Here is a 19,142-nt window from a genome sequence, read left to right on the forward strand (position 1 = left end):
TTTTGATCTGATTAATTTTGTGTGAGCACAAACAATTACTTTTCATCTTTATCTGCTCAAGGAATCACCCCCTTTTATGGGTATCATTTATTACAGGTGGACAGCTACTTGTTTATTAGAATTTCAAGCAGCCTATCGCAGCCGAGATCTCCCGCGGTCTATATTTACATTTCAACTTCAGCTAAACAGGCATGACAAACACACATAGCAAAGGGGCCAGCCAGGGCCACACTTCATTTTCATATTGCCTCCTCGCGGGCCAGACGGACTGGACTTAATGCAAAAGTTCCTGACATGGTGGCAGAAGGTGCTGCGCAGGAGGGAGCAGAGAAAAAGAGAATGGAGGAGAGAAACGGAATGAGTGAGAAAGCAAAAGAGAGAGAGAGAGAGAGAGAGAGAGAGAGAGATAAGGGGAAGATGGTGGGATGGTGAGAGCGGGCTGAGTGTGTGTGTGTTTGAGATTTCAGGTGAGTGTCCATCATTCAGGGAAAGAGGATGAGTTCATGGCCTCTGAAATCCATCCATGGCAAGGGGGTCTTCACAGTGAATATAAATATATGTGTGTGTGCCACGGCCAGGGCCACTCTTGACAAGCCAACAGCTGTTAATTATGAATTAGCCTGCGGAGAGGGAGACAGGCTGGTGAATATGCAGAGCTGAAGGAACGCGCAGAGCCCATGCAACACAAGTGTCAGACCCCCACTGCACCCGGAGTGGCAGGGGTCGACCTGGGTGTCAATCACTAGCAACAGAACAGGGATTGCTTGGAATTCACCCAAAAAACTGCAGTTTGACTCGCATGGAAATTCACTTTTTTTTTATGTCAAAGAAAGTTAAGTAACTTCTCTTCCTGACAGATAATGAAAATAAAGGTTCAAGAGAAAGCAGGAACCATTTAATCTCTATTCAATCTCCAATGTCCTGAATAAAAATGTCAAGGGAATTTATAGTTTTTGGTATTTCATTTCCCAACGCAAGTTGTGTAAGATGCCCAATTTGTGACTACATGCGGTCAGGTTGATCATGGTCCGAGCACCGACCTTGGAACTGCAATGTGTATCAATGCAATATGGAAACCAAGAGAAAGTTATTAAAGTGTATTACTTCTGTCACGCCCATGGATTAAGTAATTACAACAACACGATTGGCGCATCTACATGAGGAAAGCTTCCGATGATAGTGCATTGATTTGAATCCTTTTGCTGTACGTCAAGGTTTTTTCTTAGCAATAAAATAAACAACTGACATTTTTTTTGGGTGTTACTTTGGATTTTTCTGAGCTCCTGCGCCAGTGGCAGGGGGCAACTCCAGTGCGTAAATGCTGCCATACTGAAAAATACAGAGACAGTTTTGTGGAGCTGATAGGTTACAACAACTTTGTGTCAACTTGTTTGGTGATACACCTTTCTAGAGCAAATGTCACAAATCGCTATAAAATATTACATAGAAATAAGAGACATAAAATGCATTATTTTAACATAGAAACAGAACTCTACAGTCTGTTAGGTGGCTCTGTGTGGCAATCACTGCTTTGAGCTAAATGCTAGTTTGCTAACATGCTGCGGTTTCCCAGGTCCATACTCTTTCTTTGTTCTATTCTTCATCCTACATCTGACCATAAAAAGGATCTAGTTAGCATGTAATAGACATACAATTGGGACATACTTTTACCTATTTATTCCATCATCAACATTGTGCCTTGATCTTGCCTCTTGCTTTTATATTTGTTGCATCCCCGGTTGTTTTCATAGGAAGGCTCCGTCGATGTGATGTCACTTCCGGTGCGCACTGGATTGTGGGCCAGAATCGCCCAAATACCATGCTGATTTAAACACTGAAAATCTCTGCAGGATGTATTAGACATCCGAGTATTTTTAAGCATACTAAATCCGACCACAAGAATTTGGACGTCCTAAATCTTTTTTCTACTATACTACGCAGCCACAGTGTTTACCATTTACCACATGTTAAGCTGGGGTGGAGGACTTGGGGAGAAAATGGCAGTTGGGCTAGAGATTCAAATCCAAATACCTCAACTGCTCCACTTGTTCTCTTTGGTCCCTCCCCTATGGTCCCTCCCTGACACGCTCTACACACCGACAAAGTCGTGCCAAAGTGAATGGATAGTCCCGACAGCCAATAAAAACAGAGAATCGGAGCCTCGCTCTGATTAGTCAAAGTGTCAGCTCATGTTAACTTTGACCAATCAGAAATCATATACCCCAGCTTTAATTTAGTGTTATAGCAAAGCTAACATTCGTTCATTACAATGAAAACGAAGCACAGCCGAGGCTGATAGAAACATCTTTGCAGGTGTTTGGCCATGAACGGAAGTATTCATTTTAACTCAATGAGGGCACTAGATAAGAAGTATAAGGCTTAACAACATTAGAACAATTCATCCATTGGGATATGAAGGCCTACATTTTTGCCAAATTACAATCCCTCCAATAGTTGTTGAGATATTTCACATAAATCTCATGGTGGCAAAAGAAAAGTGACTGATCTGAAGACCTACAGATTCCTACTGATATGATATGATATTGGGATTTAGTGATTCTGTCACACAGACAGGTGCCTGACCATGCAGAGCTGTAAACATGACCAGACAAATCTTTCCATGTATTCTGAATTTGATTGGGATCTAGTGCAAAGAAATAATGTAATAAAAATAAAAATGAAAACCTGAATAAATACAAGAGTTACAGCACTGAATCCCTAATAACCCCAGATAAGGGATTCTTAAAGATTATTTTTCACCTCTAAAAAAAACCCATATATCTCCTTCCAGTCACAGTTGAGAGCCCCTGTGTGTACACAGTAGCTATTCACAGAATAGGACCAACGTTAACAGGCCCTGTGCCTTTAATGACAGGAATATCTGCAGGAATTTTAATTAATTTTCCACCCTTAGCAGCTGAATCTGCGTTAATTCCCCCCTCAAGGACTTTTATAAATTTCATCATTAATAAAATCAGACATTCAATTAGTCCCAAAATCCAGATTGCCAACTGTTTCATAACAGTTCTGGTCGGATTTTCCCTTTTTTATTAGGTTGGCTGAAAAAAAGTTAAAACTAATTTCATTAATCTAATTGTCATAACTTCGAACCATCTCTTAATTAGTTCAAATTAATATGATTAATCACAATAATGACAAAAACTCATTCAATTACAGGTTTTCAATGGCAAGTGGATGTGTTGGGGGTGATAGGGGCATAAAGGATGAGGGCGGGAAGCAGAGCTGGCTGCGTGAGACGGGATTGGTCGTGATTATTCCAATGACTGACAGGTTATCAATCATGCCGCACTTTTAATAAAGGCTGCAGGAACTTCAGTGGAAGGCCTGGCTCAGTTGTCTTCTTTCTTGTTTTATTTCTTCAAAATCCTTTGGAACTCTCCTTATTCATCCATGAAATATGATCCTCCTTTGAATGACTTGAGCTGCACATTTTAATGAATAGAGCGGTGTGCATAAAAACAAAAAAAAAGGACTCATCCATATGTAAATAAAATGATGGCAGTGCATGTGCTCATCTCCACTACCCCATTATTGCAGAAAATTGCATACGTTTATGCGCTGGAATGATATCACTTTATTTTCATTTGTCTGAGCGGTTCGGCTAAAGCTGCAGATGAGTCTGCCCCCTCTCTGCAGACATATGGATAGGAGAGATGCCTGCTGCGTTGCTTTCAATCAGGGCCACCAATCTAACAAAGCAGGGGAGCAGAAGCATGTCACCATTTGTCACATGCCACTGGGGCACTAGCAGAGCAGCAGGCGCACCCTCGGGTGTGTTAGGCCAGCAGGAAGTGCTGCAGCTGCCAGTCTCTGGCAGGTTCCCTCTTGTCCCATGCTGTACCCCTGGGACCAGCCACCCAAATGTCCACAGCTAGTTGTCTGGGACGATTCGACCTGTGATCCACCCATCTGGAGGAAGGGCTGCTTTAGCTTCCATCACCCTGAGGAGTCTCATGATCGGGAGGCCCATCTGGGGATAGAGATCCCCCTGGAGAGTCCGAACCTCAGAGTCCGGAAGACGCCTCTTCACTTTTCCTATCTTGGTGCTGCTTTGATCCTCTCACTTCTACACCCTGTCACTGAGAAAGGGGAATTCACCTGCCACCCCAGGTAAAGTCAACCAAGGCCTGCTGGAGCGTTAGCATAGATACATATGTTATGTCTCTGTGACAGTGCTTATCATGCAGCTCAAGGGCTCCCATCCTTTACCCAATGGTTATATCTCACACCGCATTGGATCCATGTCCGATGCATATCTTGTCTGACAGCATACTTGAAAGCCTGGAGCATGACAGACATGTAAAAGTGTACATTGTACACCCAAGTGTGCTGCTGCGGCTCTTTGAGTTCCTGTACTCTGCTGTGGCATGTGTTTACCAGTGGCATTGTTTAACAGAGCCCGGTGATTAGAGGCTGTTGGAAGTGATGCAGCACCAGACAAGCGAGCGGTGCCATGCTTTCAGGATGCTGTGACCACATGGGGCAGCATATGGAGCTTTTCCTCTTCTCTCTCCAGGACTTTTTAGACATGTCAGTTGGGCCTTAATCATGCATTTTTCTGCATGAGGGGAGAACTGGAGTATCTGTTCCGAGCTGGCTACTGTGCCCTGCGGTTCTCCACCAACACAGTCAATCAATAGTGCCCACAAATCACTGTGTAAACAACACACACACACACACACACACACACACACACACACACACACACACACACACACACACACACACACACACTCACACACACACACACACACACACACACACACACACACACACACACACACACACACACACACACACACACACACACACACACACACAAATAGTTTACCTCTGCCCCATTTAGGTGCCATTGCTTATTATGTCCATTATTCAGGCCATCGTCCTTTAGACAATTTCCTTATTGTCATCATGTTTTTTAATTAGAAGAGAGTGGGAACTGGTGGACGGGGGACCATACCTCAATGGTTCAGCCTTACAGAGACTCAGGGACAAAAGGGGCATTTTTTCAAGGTCTAGACCCACCCTCCCCTCATGCGCACCAGCCATCTCCAAAGTCCCCAGCCACCCTTGAGAGGGAAGCACAGCGTTCCATGTGCATAAAGTTGAAATAAACTGCAGTCTGTATTTTCATTGGGGAAAGTGAACCCAATTTACACGCTGCTCCATTGGAGATGAGCACTCTAGCGTACCCTAGCTGGTAATCTTGCCCAGATTTCCCCTTTGTGTCCTGCATTATTGTTGAAATAAATAACCTTTCACTGCAATCAGTGTGGAGAATCTTCACTTAAATTATCGCCCCGCAGATAGCTCACTCATGATCTGCTTCTATATCCATTAACTATCCAGGAAAGTGATTTATTGGTGAAGGGTAAGAAAAAAAGGAATGAGGTGGAAAGGCAAAGGTGTCAGTTTGGTTAGACAATAGCGCCCTCTACTGTTTGCAGAGGGGCTCGCTTTGACGGAGGGGGCCCTGTGGAAACTGGCACTGATAACATATTCACCACTGAGGTGCGGATGAAGTTAGTTTTGGAAAATGGTTCTGTACATCTTCTAGACCAAAACAGTTTACGTGGACCTGTAAAATGTTGCCATCTATAATTACAATGACAATACTAAAAGGGGGGACAAGTCAGGCAATAAACAACAAATGCAGATCAAGAATGAAGCATTCGAAAGGCCAGTGTAACCAATTCTCAACTGCAAAAGCCACCAGAAACACAGAGCTCAGGGACAGTTCAGATGATGGTATGGGCATGGACATTGTGCATGCCCATACCTTAGCAGCATTTCAAGACAGGGCTCCAGCACCTAACCCCCCCTTCAACCCTCCTTCCCCCTCCTCCGCAGTCCCTCCTTCCCCACACTCCTGTGATGTGTCGTTACACGCTCGGCTGGCTCCTCTTCCATGACAGACTGTTACTTCCTGGAGCGGAAACGCATTTGATTGTTAACATCTGGGCCATTACAATTGCAAACTAGGGCTCTGTACATCAATCAGGAAGTGATTTCAAAACAAAGAGACCGTCCTCCAATCAATCTATTGGGAAGCGGGGGCATTACATGCTCCTGTAATCCCGGCTAATTAGCGGGATAATGGGAATGAGATTTATGAATCTGCTGAGGAGAGTGGAGGTGCGAGGGCACACTCAAATTAGCAGGGATGCACGCCAGCCCGGGCTGCAATAAGGAGGATGTGCTGTTGGTTTTTATCAACTTCTTGCTTTGCCTGGCCACCTTTGGCTGGGTGTCACTGTGTGGATGGAGCCTCTCAGCTCAATGCACAGGCACCATGTGGGGTGTTACAGTACATCAAATCTCTTTAATCTGTTCAAACAAAGGAGTTGAACTTTGTGTGAACACCCACCAGAGGAGCATTTTCACTTTCTCAATGCCTCTGTTAAACATCTGGAATATAATGTAAATCACCGCAATATAAAAGTAGAGCATTATAATGGCCAAGAAGATATGTGGATACTCAGCTATGGTCTGTTTCCTTCTAAGAGACGGAAACCCATGTGTGTTACTTTGACCCTGCTGTTGATTACTCATCTTGTTTTTCATGCATGTAAAGGATGAGAAAACCAGCTCACACAGAGGTGATTATTTTGAACAGCAATATCATCTGTTGTGAAGTTGAATATGGATATAATGGATATTACCCACAAGTGGCAAAAAACTATCATATTAGAGAATTGTGCAGTGAAGAAAAATGGAAATAAAACAATAATGCAGTAGGCTACTCTTGGTCCATACTAAAAGTATCTCAGGGTGGGCACTACTAGCGATGATGTGAAGATGGAGCTCTTTTTTGATTTTTGAATTTTGAATGGTGTGCAGCATCCAGGTGGCATTGATTACCTGCATCTAAATCATCCTCATTTGTTTCCCCAAAACTTTCTCATTATTATGCTTAAGGGCAAATAAGATAAAAATTTACATAAATAAATGTTATTGATTTTTAATTTTTAAACGACCACACAGTGCTCTCTACCTCATTTGATCAAGTATTTCCTTCCTTATATCACAATCTGATGCATGTGATGATTTAAATGCAGGATCTGACAAGGATTCACACTATAGCTATCCATCCCTTTTTAGGAATGATTTGTGTACTCGTTGACTGTAAGGGAGTGCATGAACACAACGCTGTCTGTGTGGCAGCGTGTGTGAAGCAGTGTGTTCCCTGTAGGTGGCTGCCTCTGTGCCACCCCCAAGCCTCTTCCTCCCCAGCGGCCCCCGGGCCTGACCTTGCCCGCTGGCGGGGGACATCTCCCATTAAAGCAGCGCATTGTGATAAGGCCATTTCTTTTCCTTCAGCATCCCTTTAATGTCATCCCTGAAATATGAAGTCATTAAGCGATATTAAAACAGTGCTGACAAACTAATTAACAGAAGACATTATACGGGATGGGCTCGATTAATCCGCTTTAATTGCTCTTTTAAATGGGGGCTCCAATTAAAATTAATAAAGATTTACTGGTGATCACACCAAACTACACCAAGAAGTGGCTGTCTGAAGGGCAGCCTAAAGTCAGCGGCCTCCATTCTCAAGTTGCTCTCCCTTTTGCCCTCCTGGTGTGAGCCTGCCAAAAATCCCTGTATCTATGAGGGGGGGATTAAACAGAGAGATTGTCCCAGTGTCCCCCCAAGTCCCTCAGCTCCTCTTGTCTCCAGCTCAGGGATGTTTGATCCTGCCTTTGTCTTTGCGGGACCCTGCTGTGGAGTCGCATGGGCTCATTTTCCCCATTAATATTACACCACACACACACATACACTGAAACACCCACTCACAAGAAATCATATAATATGATGTTGATAACAATTATATGTTATTTCCAAGTGTCCGCATCCCTAAAGTCCTGGTTTTGTATGAGAGAGAGAGAGAGAGAGAGAAAGAGAGAGAGAGAGAGAGAGAGAGAGAGAGAGAGAGAGAGAGAGAGAGAGAGAGAGAGAGAGAGAGAGAAACTGAGCAGTGTTGAAGAAGCAGTCCAGTTTCAACACAGGGACAAGTGCACCCCTGTGTGGACACTTTTATACACAACAGAATCTGAAGGTGCCATTATAAACAGCTTGAAACGCTGATTTCTAATGTATATTTTTAATTTTAAGGAAACCTAAAGATAGGCTAAATTGTCAAAACAAAAAAAAGTATGTATACTATGTACCAAAGTACAACATACTTGCACTGTCAGAGATGGATGAATTTACATTGAGGCGAGCCGAGGTGTGTGTTACAGCAAGGATTCACTAGATGATGCTGTTACTCTTCTCTGTTCATGCATCTCTTTCAGTATTGAGACTCCCTCACAATAAGCACGTTGTCTAAATGTGCCTTTCAATTTTAAAAACTACAACACAATGCATCTGCACAAACACAAACGTTTTCTTTTAACAATATCACATCACGTCGCCTTTTACTTTCCATTTCATCTTCATTACAAAGCATGCTCTGCTTTTATCTGACACTCTCCAACACATAACAGTAATTTCATATCGCTCCGTTCAAGTTGAGGCCTTGTCAGCCGGCGGCAGTTTGAACGAGTGAAGCTATTTTTCTTTGTTTTCTTTCATTATATCAGAGGTTACCAAGTCTTGTTCAGAAATGGTTGCACAACAAATTAATTTTGCGCGAGGCACATTGGTTCAACTGGAGGCATTTTAATTGAGTTGAGAATGTAAATCAATTTACTGAAGAAGACAGATCTAATTGAAAAGAAATGTCCATTAAAAGATTAGTGAGCTTTATTGTCTCCAGTCTCTGTCATCAACCAATCCAACTAATGTTTTAATTTCCTTAATGTTACCATTTCTGATGTAATTGGTGCTTGGGCACCTAACAGGTTTTCCAATTAAATGTTTGGTTTTGGGCACTGACAATGTAATACTGTATCTATTTTCAGTGACAAGAAACAGTGTACCTTCATGCAAGTGGTATAAAAGTTGTGGTGCATGGTGTATTTATGTCATTATTCTTTTATGTTAAAAGCCCCTTGTTGTCTCTTCGTCCAAGTTTTAGGGGATAAAATAACCTGTAAATATACAATTATAGTATTGATGTGTTATAGACACTCAGTGAAATAAACAATTGACATTTCATTCACAGCTTGGATTTGCTGGTTTATAATAAGCCCAAGGCATCAAAAGTACCGTTGCTCATCTGTGATTTTTGTGGGATCACCAAACTTGTGTGTATTTGCGATCAGTGCGTTTTGACTGGGTGCCTGGAAGAAAGAATCAACGGGTTTGTGGAATTTTGCTTCGGTGGCACAACTGATATGAGGTCACCTCGGGCATTAGTCACTAGGAGGGAATGCATTGTGGCTGTTTTTAAGACATGGCAGTTGTCTGCATCCGCAGCGGCCACACAATGAATGCAGGCCTTAGAAAGTTGACTTGAATTGAGCTTCGGTGAACAATGTGGACAGCATAGTTTGGGGGACATTTAACAGCTGGCTGCTGGACGTGGATTAGAGGCACCTTAGGGGCTCGCCAGTGGCACACAGTGTTTTCATTTTCAGGGGGGGAGTTAAATATTTACGACCAAAGAGAATAAGCGTTTACCTGGTGTCTCTGGTTTCTTTAAACTTTAAAATATGTTAATGTGTTGATCATCCGAAAGAAAACCATAACACACAAACTGTATATTATAATTTAGTGCATTTTTAATGCCAACAATCATCCAGCACAATGTATGACTGAAATACCTAAAAATGATTGTACTTTACACAACCTTTATACATGATAATAAAACAGACGACAGTCACTTGCAGTATTTCCACGTGCACATTTGGTCAAGCTAATAGTTTACAACATAATTATAGATCATTACGCAACACACAACAGCAGTGCATGTACAATAACACAACACACAGCTATGAAACAAAATGAAAAATTCAGAGCAAAGTAATACTGACGGTAACTGCCAAAAAAAGTCTTCCAGTTCAACTAAATCAAGCTACACTATAGTTTAAGAATATCAAAAAGCATGATTACACGTTGTGAACATTCGTTTACACACCTACAAACTCAGTAACTCTCTAAATGTGTTGAGGCAGATTATATATGTAAACACTAAACAAAATAAACCACGAGAGCATTAATATTTATCTGCTTGTAGAACATACAGCATTTAAGACAATAGATAATTTCAGAATTTTGAAAATGTGTGCGTCTGTGTGTGTTTATTTTTTATCTTTTTAAATTTTTTTACAGATCTACAAAATTATTCATTATCCAACATCTACATTTCACCTCACTAAAATGCACTACAAGAAAAAGGTGAATTAATACTGTTGAGGGACTAACTTCAATTCCTTTACATTCCTTTACAACTGTCCAATGCAGCCTATAAATAGGAAGACGTCTTGAACTCCTCTGGGACGTCGCTGTCCAGTTTACAGATCACCTTGTATATGGCCTTTTTCCAAGACGGGTCGGAATCTTTGGCCGCAGAGATGGCGTTGTAAAACTCATGCAGGGTGATTTCAGAGACCTCCATGAATCTGTCTGGAACCTGTTATAAAAAAAAGTGAAGTAAATGTAGTTTTAAAAAAATACGCTTTTTCTAATAGAGGGTAAGGCACCTCAACGCAATGCGTAGTTACAATCTGTCTTTAAGTCCAAAATATAAGAAAAAAAAACCTGTAGCGCAATTAGTCGAACACTCAAACTGATGAAAGGGAGCTCATCTCTTTGTTCTCTGCACACATGCAATACTGCAAACACTTATTTTTATTTAGAGGCAGCTTTGATTAGCTGGTCTTGTTCTCTTTACCTGAACTAGCTACTGGTGAGCTTTCATCACAGGGATTCAACAAAGCATGATCGTGAATGTGAAAGTGAAACATGTAATTGGAATGCAACTGATGATTTCAATTATTTGCTATAAGATGTGCGATGGTACGTTTTAGGTATAAACTTAGAGATAAGCTTGAGTAAGGATTTAGTTTGGTTAAAGTTGGCCTAGGAATCGGGGAGTGACCCTTTACTGCAGCAGGATCCATTAAAAATGCATCAACAGCCGATGTCTAGATGAAAGGGATGCTGGGAGAAAAACGCCCTGCAGCCCTTGTTTCCCATCGACTGGCCGCTTAGCACCAAAAGTTGTTGGCATAAGTTATTTTTCTTTCCCCTCATCTCCTGACACAAAAGCATCCCTGGGAAAGGAATGTCTTGGTCCCAAGGTAAAGAAAACGGTCTCGTCCCTTTCCCACCAAATGCTCTTCTCCCTCGGAATCCACAGCGTCTTTCTCAGCATTCCGCATCAGTAGCAATCTCAGTCTCGCTCAGGCGTACTGGTCCTCTAATCCTGAGTTGTTTTAGTGGGATTTTGCGGCTTCCTCTTCCCACAGTTTGATAAAGCATCACTCTGGAGTTTAGATAATGGCTGTAAAGGCTGGCCAGCCACAGGTGCAGCGTGACAAACAGGTCAGCAGCACACAGACATATACGTGTCCACAGCTACATGCTGACAGGAGGACATATTTCAGCAGGTTAGTAACTGCTGTGTCCAATTTGTCCACTCCAATGCTTTTAAAAGAAATAGTTCGACATTTTGGGAAATGGGCTCATTTGCTCATTCTAATCAGAGGATTGGTAGGGCAACTGTTATAGGCCTATCTGTCTGCTGAATATAAAGTTAGACAGCAGAGGATTAGGTTAGCTTAGCATAAAGACTTCGAACAGGGGGGAACAGCTAGCCTGGCTCTGTCCGAAGGTCGCAAAATCCACCTACCAGCACCTCAAGAGCTCACTAAATGAAGTGTTTTATCTTGTTTTTAAAGTGTAAAAACAGGGATTCAGCATTTCAAGGTTGCTTGGTGTAACAGTAACATGGCAGCGGTTAAGGATAAAATAAAAAAACAAGATATAACAAGATAGTTCATGAGCTTTAGAGGTGCTAGATTCCGTTTCCTTCGGACAGAGACTAGCTGTTTGCACACTTCATGCAAACCAGTCGCTGGGTGTAGTGTGGTTCTGATCGGACAGATATGAGAGTAATGTCATATTCTCATCGAACTCTCATATAATGAATAAGAATATCTCACAAAATGTCAGACTTTTGCTTTAAGACATGTAGTCTGACTAATATGTTTAGAACAATGAAGAGATTTTAAAAAGTATGTATTATTCCAGGTAGCCTCCTGTACCCATGGAGCAGAGATGGAGAAAAGAACTTAACATTTGTTTTCCCCAAAAAATAACTTGTTTATCTTCTGCACAGTGAATATAGAGAACGAGAGCTTTTGACAATACCTCATAAGCAAAAAATCTGCTAGAATCACCTCGATGCCAACAATACAAACTGCAGCATAAAAGAATGAATGAGTAATGAGTGACACTTACGTGGAAGTCATTGGCTTTATTGTAGTGCATGTTCAGTGCCCGGAACAGCTCTGAATCCCTGCTAACTGTAATGTCTTTGACATCACTGACGCCGTCAACGATGGACTGCCGGGCAAACTTCTCCATCTGGATGTAGTAGAACTCCCGGAAGTTACTGAACCACTTGATCAGTTGAGAAGTGATGCAGCGGTTAAACTGGAAGAGGAGGAGAGAGAACAAATTATAATGTTACACTTTATACCATTCGCAGATTTACAGCAGAGGACTGAAAGGGTCGTGGGATAATGGAAGCCCCCGCATCTACAATAATGTATCCGGCTAAACGAATCGCTAGCAGCTCCAGAAGTGCCTCTCTGACCTTTGATCTACCTGTAGAAGAAGGAAAAATTAAAGCAGAGAGCATCTTTTTTCAGGATAAATTAAATATGTCTTTCAGAATTACATTTTCGACTGCAATGCCGGCACACACAAATGTGAAAAATATTAATCTCCCTGAGATTTTCAATTAAACATTGCATGGCCGTCTGATGCTTTTGCATTAAACAGGCTTCTCATAATGGACTGAAAACCTGCATTTGGTACCTGTAGGGCAAAATGCCACTAAATGGCCTGTCACTCTACGCAAAATTAATTGCTCTGATCCTTTCCCACCAATGTCCTGGGTGAAAAAAAACATCTGTCAGGCCTCTGTATTTCTAAACTGCAGTCTTGACATTAGTCTTGTTATTCTATCTCCTCATCCAGAAAGACCGAAAAAAATGCCTAAGGGCTGGGCCGGCATCAAAGACGCTTCTTCCCTCTGGTTGTGGTGTGGGTGAGAAAGCAGGCAGCGTAAGGACAGAAGGAAGCTTCCCTCTCATTGACTCGGGCTGATAGGATGGAATCAGACACTGGGATTAGCTGCTCTTTTGTTCGGTGCCACTTCCCACCGCGGGATTGTAAGCAAGGAGGAGACGTTCGCAGGGCTGCACCGACACAGCCTCCCCCCTGACCCCCGGGGGTCAGAGCTGATCGAGAGACAGGGGCCCCCGAGCTGGCTTAGACATCCAGGGCCGCGGTGGAGACAGGAGAGGAGATGGGAGAGGAACTCGGGAGGTGTGGGGAGAAAACGCCAGGCAGGAGAGTGGGAGAAAGTGCTACAAGTGAAAAAGAATACTACGATGTACCCAGTGAAAATGACTTAAAAAGCATTGGTGGACAAAGTACTCAACCCCGGTCAAATTTCTAATCATGTTACCAGAGTATTTTCTTTTGAAATTCAAAAGTACAAAGTGTTCATTTTAGCTAGACATAAGCAAAGGATGAACATAGGACTCGGGTTCCAACAAGACAAGGGGATCAAATTGAGAAGCAAAGTGACACATATTTATCTCAAATTATAATGTTACATCTTAATCATTGTTCATCACATAAACTTTAAATCATGACAATATTTAAAAAGTAGCGTTTGGCCAATTGCATTTTAGAAAAGAAAAAATCAACAGTTGACTTCAAAGCAATGCTAAGGCTGAACGTTACAAGTAACAACAAGTTTCCTAGAAATGTAGTGGAGTCAAAAGTAAAACATATTGTCTTCAAAATGTAGTTGAGTGAAAGTAATACGTTTTCCAAAACGCAGATACTAAATCTAGTTTGTTAGTGTCCACCACTGCTAAAAAGATAGGAAGAGAGATTGAAAAAAAGGGATGAATGAGAAGAACCAACAGCAGGACACAGATAAGGAGACAAGAGAAGAAGACAATAACAGGGAGATAGAAGAGGAGGCATGACACGAGACCAAGGCCAACATACACAGGATGTTGTGTTTAGGGCCAGCTCGCCGCCGCCTGGTTGCTGCCGCGCAAGTCTCTAATACCAACTCTCTGTTGACACTCAATAGCAATGCCTTGCCCTACAGAGTCCTTTGTCACTCCATTTGCTGACTGGAGTGGCTTTTTTAAAGAGAGAATGCCCCCTGTATCTCCCTCTGCCCCCAGGACATACTAGCAGCTCAGTGGCATTGTTGTCTAAACCCCTCTGCTTTTTGTTTCTCTCCTCCGACACACTGCTGATTTTTCTGTCCCAAACACGGCATGACAAGTAGACACCCGGGGGTTCAACGCAGGGCAAACAATTCTGCAGGTTGTTTGCCGTGTACAGTTTATTGTTTTTTTATTATGTCTAAATACAAATTACATTTACCTTAACATCAGGGAAGAAGGTTTTCAGCACATTGGAGCTGGGGTAACGGGTGTAGAAGAACATGAGCTTGGCTTTCTTCAGATGACTCGGGGTGAGGCCCTCCTGGATGTTCACGTTTAAGTTAAAGCAACAAACAAAAAAATCTGACAATTAAATACGACACACACAGCACACAGTCCCCGTGCAAAGTGATAGTGGAGGGGAGTATTGTGTTGCCTCAATCTTGGGCTTAATTGAATTCCCCTCTAAAGAACAGCTCGGCATTAACCGGGGAGTCAATAATGACCCTAACATGTGCTTATTGGCAAAACAGAATCAGGAATTAGATTAGGGATTTTTAATTAGAGAGCGAAGCACTTCATGCCTGGCAGTTAAGACGGCTTGTTTTGAAATGTTTTGAAAGGGGAGCTGACTTTCTGATATAATTAAGTTGATTTAAAGACAGCATATGTTGTACGAAAAAAAGGGAAACTTGGTAAAATGTTTTTTTAAAGCTACCAATAATATATATATATTTATTTTTAAATTTGATGTGGTATATTTAAAACAATTTAAGTTTGTTCAACGTATATTTCTTTTATCGCAAGTATGAATCCATTCGATACCTTGCCAAGTTTTTTCCCCTGCGGCAATGAAGACGCTGTAGAGCATTTCCTCTGTAGTCCAGTACCCCCTCCCCATGCCTTAGGTCATAATATTTCCTTATCAGGTCGCCACACCATACATTTTATTAGGGAACCCTACCTTTGAAATACGGAAGTTGGGATGAAAGATTGATGTGCTATTGTTCAAAGAGAAGCAGAGCTCTTTGCACTGTAAAGATGAAGCGAATCCTGCGAGGCACCACATAATATATCTCCCCTTCAATGCCTTGCGTCAAGAGAATTAACGAAACTGGACACTTCACGGACTATTTAAGAATCTATTTGTATTTTTTTTTCTTCTAGGATCATTCACTTTATAATGAGCGATTGTGAATAAATGATTTATTTCAATAACAACAAATGATGAAATTTAGATATTATTCTAATTGTAATGATTGTAATTTTGAATAAAATTTTATTTTAGTTTCTAAACAAATGCCACATTTTTGTGCGAATAGAGCTACTTGTTTGTTGTTGTTTTATTTGCTATGAGGAAATCATATCTGTTATCTTGCACTGTTTCAATCATACGTTCTGACAAAGGTATCCAACAACAAATGCTCAAGACAAGAGCTCAAGTGTTATGGTTGGAAGGCACTTTGGATTTCTAGCAGCACTCAGATGTGACCTTTTAGATGCACCCCTATCACTGTGATGATGGAGAAATAGATCCTGCACCTTTTCAAGTCTGGAAAAAAAAACGACGCTTCCTCCTGAAACAGAAACCGATGCTTTCGCTGCCTTTGAAAAATTGGCTTTTGTTCCTGGCAATTCTTATCAAAGCCTTGTATTCCTTTTTATTTGTCTTTTTCTAAACTTAAAGTCATTACTCGGCCCAGATTAAAGAAGACGCTGTAATTTTCTATGGGGTTAGCGAGATCAAAGAACAAATTCTCCTTGAAGTTTTGTTACTGGAACTGCCCATGCTGCAATGAGCCTCAACCAGCCATTGTTCAGATAAATAAAAAGGTTATTACAGAATATATATGATATTATAAAACATACCCTGCTATATGTGAATAGAAGAGAAAAATATGAAATCACGGTATTCAGTATAACATGCCAATTTGTGCAAATAGATATTTTAAAACCTTGAGTAAAAACATTTATATATATAAAATATAATTGTATTAACACATTATATTTCACATCCCTGCACTTTACAATTACAGTACATATACCAAAAGCAGACATCTGACCCTTATTTTTTAGGGTCTCTGGGGAGAGGGTGTCATTTTGTGTGCAGACTGTGAAGCCCACTGAGGCAAATGGCTATTTATGAATTTGGGCTATATAAATAAAAAAGGATTTGATTTGATATTTTTAAATAATATAGATCTGCATCAAGAAGAGGCAAAAAGCAAGGCCGCTCAAGCTTGACGTATCTCTTTTAAGTGAAAGGATATGTTGAGTGACATGTAGGGGTTTCGCTCGGCCATGCTCTGCAGTTCACCACACTCCATCTTGACATGGGGGAGACACATATTGTCGACTGTCACTGCCCCCAGGGCAGAGGCACGGGGGTGGTGGTGGCCGAGGTGGCTGGACGTCACCTTGGACCTCATGGCGATGGCGTCCCAGGGCAGGTCCACTGAGTCCGGGGAGGTCCTGTCCATCGATGGGGGCATGCAGGGGAGACCCGCAAAGTTGGAATGGGGCCCGTACTTCAGAAGGTGCTCCAGGATCTGACTGTCGTGCAGAGGGGTGCTGTAGTTGAACTGAAACGGCGTCTGGTGCAAGGGGTAGGGCCTCTTCACCGTTGGGGTGACTGAGCCCAGAGGGGTCACCGTCGGCTTGCGGACCACCAGTGACAGTGCCTCCGTCTGGTCCTGTGGGCTTTGACCTTCGGAGCTTTCATAATACTCCAGAGAGCGCGGCCTCCCTGCAGCCTCCTCGGCCCGGGGCTGCTGTTGGGCGGAGCCAGCCTGTTGACTGTTCCTCTCCGCGCCCACGCTCATCTGCATCTCTGGAGATGAGCACATGTGCCGCTGAGGGGACAGGTCCAGCCCTGTGGGGGACACCTTCTTGAACACCCTGTCCACACAGTCATTCACGGCCCTGGACAGCTCCTGCTTCAGGGCTTCCTGTAGGTTCTGACTTTCCCTTTGGTGGACCAGATAGCCAACCACTTTCATTCGCTCCTTACAGTCTGCGGTCACTCTGCTGTTCTTCCTCTCAAAATCGTCTTCGGTGCTTACGTAGGATGACTCCATGCTTTCTCCCAGGGTGTCGTGCTCAGCTGTTTCATCTCCGACGTTGTGTTCATCGTCTTCCTGGTTGTACACTTGAAGGAACTTTTCCTGGAGCTGACGCAGGAGCCTTTGCATGCTGTGGAGCTGCTCCTTCAGCTTGTGACACTCCTCGTCCTTAGTGTTGCAGTTATCGCTGTTACTGCTGCTTCCAGGTCTTCTGTTGGCCGGTCCTCCGACGCTGTGTTCCTGATGCTGGGGCAACCGCTGCTTACGTTTGTTCTCCCTGTAGGCTTCTCTGGTGTCTCGGGCGTCCGTGTCACACCTCTCACTGCTGTCTCCATGCTGCCTGCTGTTGGGAGAGCCCGCCATGACCCTGATAATGTTCTCCACCCTGGCTCTTTTGGCCTGCAGGTGGTCAGTCATGGGATGCTCCCTGTCCGGGCTGGCTCCAGTGGAAACGTGAGCTCTCGGGGAGGCGGCTTCCACCGTGCTGTCCTTGGAGGAGACACTGCACTGGTCGTCCTGGCCGGAGTCAGCAGCAGCCGAGCCGGAGAGGTAGAAGTGGCTTTCATCCAGTGCCCTTTTGTTGTGGATGGTCTTGCGGAGGAGTTGAGAGATGATGGATCCGCTGGAGTACGAGGCCAGAGGCTCGTCGTACATGTTTCTGCGGAAGCAAGGCAGCATGACGTCAGGTTTGTCGTCGTCCGGGCAGCCTTCACTAGAGTTGTGCATGTTCTGGTCTGGAAGACTGAGGTTCATGCTTGCTAAGAAAAAGCGGTGGGGGCTTCGGCTTCACACGTGGCTGAATCGGAGTGAAATGCAAGAATCTGAAATGACAGAAAAATGCAAACAGTCAGTTAACAAAATAAAATAAAAATGCTTTTTTCTTATTATATTTTTTTTAAATTTTCATTTAGTAATTTTTTCTGTGTCCATGCCTGTTGATGAACAGTGGCATTCATTCATTCAATCTTTATTTAATCTCAATAAATCATTGAGAGGGAGCTCTCATATACAATGATGTTGAGAGTACAGCATACAAATAGCATAATAAACAAGCAAAGCAAAAGTTAGTTCAAATGATCACATTGAGACAATAGCATGTAACGTCTCTTTATGCGCAGTAGAGAGCAAAGATAAAATAAATGAATTTGTAAAATGAATAAATAAATCTAATATACAACCTGCTAATTCTGTAATTTTAGTCATACCCTCGAGATTACACTTGTGATATTTGTGAATGATAAGATTAGCAGGCAAATGAAAAACCCTTATGATATAAAATCAAAGAACCCGCATTAAATCTTTAAAAAAGAAAACACCTTGATCTTTAGCAATAAGGGAATGCGTTTCTTTCTATCACTTCATCTTGGGGCTATGGTTAACACAAATGATAAAAGAAGAACTGAGATATACCCATGAAAGGTACATTTCAGCTTATGAAAGACACCGCACAAGAAACGGCTCTGTCTATGCATTATTTACAAAAGAAAATATCATGAAAAGCTTTCTTTTTCATGATTTTTCATCTTAAGGAATGATCAAGAGATGCTCTTCAGTGGTCAAATAAATAAATAAATAAAAAGCTTGATTGCCTGATTCTGAATTCACTGGCTTCATTCCCTTTAAGTGTTTAATTTCAAAATATTTAATGTCGATGTTAAGCAAAATGAGGTCACACAATGGGCTGCAAGCGCGTTGTTAAACTAATTAAAAATACCTCTGCATGTACAAATGGAACGGATGGATTTTAAAA

At 42.4% G+C, this 19,142-nt stretch overlaps 1 protein-coding gene across 1 annotated transcript; it reads right to left on the minus strand.

The window, feature by feature from the left end:
• Window positions 1–10,369: 10,369 nt before the first annotated feature.
• prox2 (prospero homeobox 2) lies at window positions 10,370–18,145 on the minus strand (the record flags this gene model as incomplete). The annotated part of the gene is made up of 4 exons (XM_080042068.1): window positions 10,370–10,537; window positions 12,370–12,564; window positions 14,551–14,652; window positions 16,595–18,145. 4 exons carry the CDS (start codon window positions 18,143–18,145, stop codon window positions 10,370–10,372), a joined length of 2,016 nt encoding a protein of 671 aa, XP_079898194.1.
• Between the last annotated feature and the right edge of the window lie 997 nt (window positions 18,146–19,142).

This window comes from Ammodytes marinus, assembly GCF_949987685.1.
Source record: "Ammodytes marinus genome assembly, chromosome: 15".
Classification (NCBI taxonomy): domain Eukaryota; kingdom Metazoa; phylum Chordata; class Actinopteri; order Uranoscopiformes; family Ammodytidae; genus Ammodytes; species Ammodytes marinus.